This window comes from Fundulus heteroclitus, chromosome 22 (genome assembly GCF_011125445.2).
Source record: "Fundulus heteroclitus isolate FHET01 chromosome 22, MU-UCD_Fhet_4.1, whole genome shotgun sequence".
Classification (NCBI taxonomy): domain Eukaryota; kingdom Metazoa; phylum Chordata; class Actinopteri; order Cyprinodontiformes; family Fundulidae; genus Fundulus; species Fundulus heteroclitus.
This window is the reverse complement of record NC_046382.1, coordinates 743,765-751,062: the sequence shown is the minus strand read 5'-3', so window position 1 is coordinate 751,062 and position 7,298 is coordinate 743,765. Positions and strand designations below refer to the sequence as shown.

Sequence of the window (7,298 nt, the reverse complement as noted above, 5' to 3'; positions counted from 1 at the left end):
GATAGCCTTTAAAGCTTTTGTGAACAAGCTGTTCCTGAGTCTGCTGGTACTGGATTTGAAGTACAAGCAGCACTTCAGCATCTAAAAGTTAAGGTCAATCCAACATCACCATTCCCAAGAAGGACTAGCACAAGTTTGAGGTTCAACTGAACCACATTTGACACCCCAGCTTTGCAGCCTCACTTTTGTTGTGTTACGATTAATCGTAGAAATAATCAACCAATTAATCAATTATTAAAGTAATCGTTAGTTGCAGCCCTATTAATCATTTAACTTGTGGGCAAAAGATGGACTGAACTTGGGACTAAAGCAAGTGGCTACACTTGAGCAAACAAGGATTAAAACATGCTTAAACAGCATCGGGTAAAGAGACCACCAACAAACAGTTTGATGTCAATTTGATGTGAACCTATCCACAAAAATAACTTAAGCTAGCTGCTTTAGCATAACATTAATATTTTTATCCATATTTACTAAAGTTCTGAATTGCTTAAAATCCTCATGGATTTACAAAAGTGAAATATATTCAAGCTTTAAAAGCACATAAATTCTGATATTAACTTTTCAGCTCTGTAGTGTCATGTTGTCAGGTAAGTGTTTGGCCCACATGCAGAACACACACTCAGGAGAACATGAATCTGTTTTAAATGTTTATTTAAAGGGAAAAGGACTGGATCAGGGATTCCGTAGCCGGATGTAAAGGGAGCAAAGCGGAGCAGAGCCTACGGGAGAGCGAGAGGTTAGTGGAGGAAAACAGGAGCAGTGGTGATAACCAATAAAGGGGAGAGGGCTTACAGGGAGTGCATCATGAACCCGCCAGGGAGGAGAAAGTGGAACTTCATGGAGAGGAGCTGTGGAAGGCTGATCGCCAGGTCGATGAGGTAAGGCTGAAGCAGGGAGGCAGAGAGCGGGGTGGGTGAGCAGAGTTTGATCATAGACGGAGCTCTGGAGAACAGAGAAGGATCAGCTGCCAGCTGAGGATTTCCTGAGCAAAGAAAACTATGTAAGGTCATAATACAAACTATGACCTTACAACTAGTGATGGTGAGATGAAGTCTCATGAGGCATTGAACCACTTGAGCCAACTGGTTCGAGAAAGGGTTTATTTCTTGGAGCCTCATGTGCACACGACACCACCTACTGGCCAGGTGTATAATCACAGCCAGCTATATCTTAAAGGCATACTATGCAACATTTTTCAGTTAATTAATATATTCCATACCGTTTTGGATGATTAAATGAGTCATTTCAGGTTGAACTAAGGTTTTCTCGGCCGCCCTGGTGGTCTGTGGGAGAAATACCGCACTTGCAATTGCAGGAGCCCTCGGCCCGCACTCACAGGCTCAGAAGTCTCGTGCAAGACCGCGAGTCGGTCTTGCTTTACGGTGAGAACTGCTACACGCCCGCAGTGAAAGGCGTGCTCGTTGGTAGCGCAGTGGCGATATTTGTGCAGTTATCATGGCGGAACCAGCGAGAAAACAGCGAAAGTCCATGTCTGAGCAGGCAAGAAAGAGGAAAAGGGCTCTGGACAGAGAGAGGAGTCGTACACGGGTGAACATAGAAGGCTGCAAGGCTGACGCGGACCTCGCGTTTCTGCTGATGCGATTGTAAGTAACATTGTAGGGTTTCCCTCACGCTACCGCCTCGCCGACATTCCAAAAAAATAATAATAAAAAAATAAAACTAACTCGATATGCGCGCAAAGTTTGTCTCCCCTCCCGCTCCGCGGCGCAAAGCTTGTTTCCCCCCCACTCCGCCGGTCTTCCCAAATTCCTAGGGGAAACACTGCATTGGAATGGTTTCTCTCTCTCTGTGTGCATGTTCATACCTTCACTGTGTTAGTCATTGTTTGTACTGCCGTTTTTTCCACTTTTCGTTGCGTTCGCCTGTCTGCTAAGCTCAAAACAACCGCGCCTGGCTTGATGGAGGAACCAGGAGAACAGCTGAGCATCTTTACGACAGTGCACTTTTACTTTCACCCTCTGGGGGGAGCCTCGCTGGAAAATCAACGCCGGTTGCATAGTATACCTTTAACACGTGTGATGCATTGAATTGTTGTCTATTATGGCTCTTGGGAATGACTTCACAAAAGGTGTAGGACGAAATCATTTGTCTACATAAATTTTGTGTACACATATGTGTATAATAAAATATTGTTTGAATGTATTCTCTGTGTGTAATTATTCCCAAAATAGTAGTGTCATGTGATATGGCATGTTGTGTAATAATGTTTTTCTGTGACTCTAGAAAAATGGCATGGGCTTAATCAGGCAGAGGACAGTGAAAGTGCTTATGGAACTAGGGAGGCGGTAGTGAATAGGCTAATGCTTGTGTAACTTGGATGATTTCATGCATTTTTATTAAGAAACAACAATTTCTCCACAGTTTTTGGTTTCAAACGATTTCTCTTTTTTGACACTACTTCTCCAGCTTTTGAAAAGAAACGCTCACATGGCACAGATGATGCCGGGGTGCATAAATAAATAGGTGCAAGTTTGTACAGATTGGGGTACAGTGACCGATGATTAGCCCAGTACTCCAGGGGGTTCTCCAGCCTGCTTATGTTTGCCTCTGTCCTGAATCCAACGTCATCCACAATAGTGAAAGGCTGGGTATCCTTCACTATCATGGAGACCAGAGCTTCATCCAGCTCTTGTTTTCTGGTGGCTGGTTAAAAGGGAATAAATACACTGTCTGTTACCTGTCTTTATTTGCACAACAAGCAAACATCAGCATGCAAAAATTGTGATAGTGTGTTTGGAATATAGTAATGAAATACCTTGGCTGGGTGAAGCTCCAGTTTCCTCCCTATTCTCATGCAAGGCACGGTAGTGCCTTAGCATGGATGAGGTGTTATTATTGTACCCCAACTCCTTGGAGCACAATAAACACCTCAACTTTACAAAAAATAAACAGTGAAAAATACAGTTCCTCATAAGCAAACCTAATGCATCTGCAAATGTTCAGTTAGCCTTAACTTGTTAGGGCTTATCAAATCAAAATGTTCCCACATTGGGGAAATCCTCCTCTATCTATCTATCTATCTATCTATCTATCTATCTATCTATCTATCTATCTATCTATCTATCTATCTATCTATCTATCTATCTATCTATCTATCTATCTATCTATCTATCTATCTATCTATCTATCTATCTATCTATCTATCTATCTATCTATCTATCTCCAAACACCAAACTAACTGTCTCAAACTAAATAACCACTATCCAAACTCTGCTATCAAAACTCTTTCCACTCTCTCAACTGACCGCAACTCGCCTACAACATCCCACATTTTGAATGGAGCCTGTGGGGTTTCTAAAGCTGTCAAACCCTGCGCCAAAATCTGAGCCACTTCCCGAAGCAGTCACGTGGTACAGCCGGCCAGCGAGGCTTCGGACGTCATCGTTTTCGGCTCCTCCCCTAAATGAAGCAAGCCTCGATACGCGCTTCACGGAAACGCCCCCTCCATTACTCGACACACGCCTCGAAGCCTCGAGGGAAATTGCTGTTTCAGTACAACCGCCATCACAAACATCACAAACATTTCAGGGGGGGACGATTTACTGAGGCCAAGCTGCCAAGGAACCGCATTACACGGTGCCCACAGGGCGCTGCCATTACTCTGTGGAAAGATAGTCGCCACGATAGGTATGGAGAGGAAAAAAAAGACAGATATATCACACCTTATCCTCTAACGGTACAGTGTGAGATATCCGGAAAAAAACCTCTTGCATGAGAAGCACAAATACAACGAGACACATATAGCAGAAGGTAAACATTGGTAAATATTGTTTATATTTCCGTGAACACTCTCCAGAGGCCATTGTCCTTGATGTTATCAACCGGCCAACAGTTCAGAAAAGCATCCACAGCTTTAAGTCTTTTGTTGGCTCCAAATGGTGAAATCCAATATTCCAAATTGTTGGGATTTTCCGCGCTTCACTTCCAGATTTTATCCCATCTCCCCTTGAGTTCAACCACCAAAGCCAGTCTGCGTTCCAGCTAGGGATGTCCCGATCAGCATTTTAGGCCTCCGATCCTGATCCGATCTTTTAACCTTAAATCCGATCCGATTTCGAGTCCCGATCCGATATTTTGCCTTTAGTATTGAAATTGATAAAACTCAAATATATTTTAAGCAAGTAACTTAACTTTTTTATTTTACTAATATTTGATCAAAAAGCATTTCTATTATTGTAAATCCCATGAAATCAAAATCTTACCCAGAATTAAAGGTCAGCTTCAATTTAATGTTTTAGACAAAAGTAAAAAGAAAAATACTTACTTGGTACAGTATTGTCAAAAAGAAAGTGCTATGCAAAATCCACTTTTAGCTTATAAGTGCTTAACGTAGGCTGCCATAAAGTCAATAAAAATAAAGTGCACTGACCACTGAGCAAATATAAAGTGCCTTTGCTCATCTTAAATGTTGTGTAAACAGATTGACAAATAGTCACAATTCAGTAAATGAATTTCAAACATCTCAATCCAACTTAAAAAGTAAGTAAACAGAATTCAATCAAATGAATTCAAAACTTTAGGACTGTAACTTAAAAGTAGCATGATCACTGAAACATGATCAAATCACCAAGACCATTTTTCAGTCATGAACAAACACATACGTAGCCCTAAAAACAACTAAACAACCAAACCTGAATACTTAGTTATAATAACCACAAAGCTCTTTCCAGTTATGCCTCACTCACATATCTTAATTCAGTCATTTTAAAGTGAAATGAAGATTCTTGTTAAGAAACACCAGCTTCTCAACCCTGTCAGCTGACAGACGGTTTCTCTTTTCGTCCATTATGTTGGACACAGCGCTGAAGAGTCTCTCGCTGTCCACACTTGTGCATGGGGCAGAGAGATACCTCTGTGCAATTCCCACCAGTGAGGGAAATCGGGCAGCATTGTCCCTCCAATAAGTCAAAGGGTTTGCAGACCGTACAATGGTTTGCTCAGTGAGGTAAGTTTGCACCTGAACCAGTACAGATGAAGAAGTCACAGATCACCTTTCCTGCTCACTCTCTTGCAGGATCTCTTCAAACACACTGCCAAGGCTGGTGTCTGTGCTGAGACGTGGCTTCTTGCTAGACTGTTGCTCTTCTGGCACATCACTGCTGGCTTTCTTTAACTCCTCCATCTTCTCCACCTCTCTAATGAGAGCGTCTTTGGCAGGCCCTAAGCTATTAGGATCTGCAAAGTATCTGGAAAAAAAACAATAATGTGAATTTTAATAAAGTGCATATTTCTAGAGTTTGAAACAAGTCATGAATTTGATTCTGCAACAAAATATTCAAAATATACATCATATACCTATTAAGGGACTTGCCTGTCTTTATATCTTGGATCCACCAATGATGCCACAGAATACAGTGGATCACTTTCAACGTGGCTGAAACGTCGTTCCACTGCCTCCAATAGGGTCCTTTTCATAGTCTTAACTCCTTCATCAGTGGCCTGCTCTCTGGAAAGAACACGCTTCAGGGCTGCAATTGCAGGAATCACGTCAGCTGTAGTGGCTGTTTCAGCGCTGACAGCTCTTGTTAGCTCCTCGAATGGAGCTAAGATTTCAACCGCCCTCTCCATCAGTCCCCACTGGTTCACTGTTAGAGTAGCTGGGAGGTTGTGCTCTGCAGCATAAACGCTCAAGGTGCGCTTTTGGCCGAGGAGGCTCTGCATCATGTAGAGTGTACTATTCCATCTTACTTGGACATCTTGCAGTAAGCGCTTTACAGGCACTTTCATCTCAATTTGGATGTCTTGTAGTTTTGAGTATGCCAAAGTTGAGTGCTTGAAATGACCAATGATTTTTCTGGCGTTGGCAAGTGCATCTAGTATGCTACGTTGTGAGAGCAAACCACAGACATATATACGTAGACGGGTCATAGGGTGCAGGTTCGCACGTCAACGTCACCGCCATATTGTATGTGGCAGAAAAAAGTTGAGTTCTGTTATTGTGAACGTGGATCAGAGAAGATGCCTCATTCCTGTGCTGCAATAAACACACACACACACACACACACAATATATATATATATATATATATATATATATATATATATATATATATATATATATATATATATATATATGTGTGTGTGTGTGTGTGTGTATGTGTTATGAATATAAGGATCAATTTGTTAAATCTAAACATTGTGGTGTTCATTATTTCATAAAACCGTGTCACATGTGAACCTTTAGGAACAGACTTTTTGGGGGAGTATTAAAGAGGTAAAATTATTAATATGAGAAAAAAAAGTCCTAGGTCAATGAAGTAAAAATAAACAAACAAACACAAAAGAGATAATGTTATGATAAAAACATCATATCATGAGAATTAAGGGGGAACATTTCCAGAATACACACAGTTTGCAGAATTATTTTACTCCTGGAGTAATAGGGCCAGGTTAGATTATTTTAAATATTTTTATTCTTTAGGAGAATAAATTCAGGAGAATGAAGCTAAAGGGATACGAAAATAAACTTGTAATATTACAAAAAAAAAATACTATGAATACAAAGTATATTCAGAGATTAAAGTCCCTCTGATACTGTTTAAGTGACTGAGTAACTGCAGATTTGCCACATTTAAGATGGCGGACGCTCTGACGCATCGCAGCATAGGCAGAACCCACCCAACGACAGGTCTACTCTTATATTATGTCTATGAGAGCAAACCCTCATGCACAGCCAGCTGCAGTGAGTGAGCAACACAGCCCAGACTTGGCACGCCCAATTCATCCATTGCCTTCTTCATGTTCCTCGCGTTGTCACGTAAAATGACATGCACACGTTGTTTGTCTATCCGCCACGCATTCAGCATCTCCGAAATGGCTTGGCCGACATGTTTTGCTGTATGAGCCCCGCGGAACTGATGAGCATGCAGTACGGCACGCTTTAAATCATAAGTTTCGGGATCAACCCAGTGCGCAGTGAGGCTCAGGAGGGACATCGGGCAAACATCTGCGCTCCAAATATCCGTAGTGAAACTAACAACAACGTTCCGGTTCAATTGACTATGTATAGTTTCTTTCACTTTGCTGTACAGCTGTGGTATGGCTGTGTCGGCAATGTAGTGTCTCGAAGGCAGAGCGTAGCGCGGGTCCAAAACTTCCAGAAGACGAGTCAGTCCGACATTCTCAACTACTGAGATGGGCTGATTGTCAAGAGCAATAAATTCGACCAACCTTTCTGTGATCTTCTTTGCTCTATTATTTTCGTTGGAGTATTTGTCTCTCCTCATAACGTCCAGCGTTTGTTGCTTCGCTTTAGCAACCTTTCCATCTGCAGCT

The 7,298-nt window shown here is 41.8% G+C and overlaps 1 protein-coding gene across 1 annotated transcript; it reads right to left on the bottom strand.

The window, feature by feature from the left end:
* Positions 1–5,011: 5,011 nt before the first annotated feature.
* Positions 5,012–6,805, bottom strand: LOC118557020 (zinc finger BED domain-containing protein 4-like). Its single transcript, XM_036125885.1, has 3 exons — positions 6,685–6,805; positions 5,336–5,864; positions 5,012–5,210 (listed from the first exon to the last, which is right to left on the bottom strand). Exons 1-3 carry the CDS (start codon positions 6,761–6,763, stop codon positions 5,012–5,014), a joined length of 807 nt encoding a protein of 268 aa, XP_035981778.1. The 5' UTR covers positions 6,764–6,805.
* Between the last annotated feature and the right edge of the window lie 493 nt (positions 6,806–7,298).

Excerpts from the sequence above, each read along its gene's own strand:
- LOC118557020 (XM_036125885.1), bottom strand. The coding sequence starts at position 6,763 with ATGAAGAAGGCAATGGATGAATTGGGCGTGCCAAGTCTGGGCTGTGTT. Across the intron at positions 5,865-6,684 it reads GCAGCTGGCTGTGCATGAGG|GTTTGCTCTCACAACGTAGC; the intron begins GTTTGCTCTCAT and ends TATATGTCTGTG. Across the intron at positions 5,211-5,335 it reads GATCCAAGATATAAAGACAG|ATACTTTGCAGATCCTAATA; the intron begins GCAAGTCCCTTA and ends TTTTTTTTCCAG.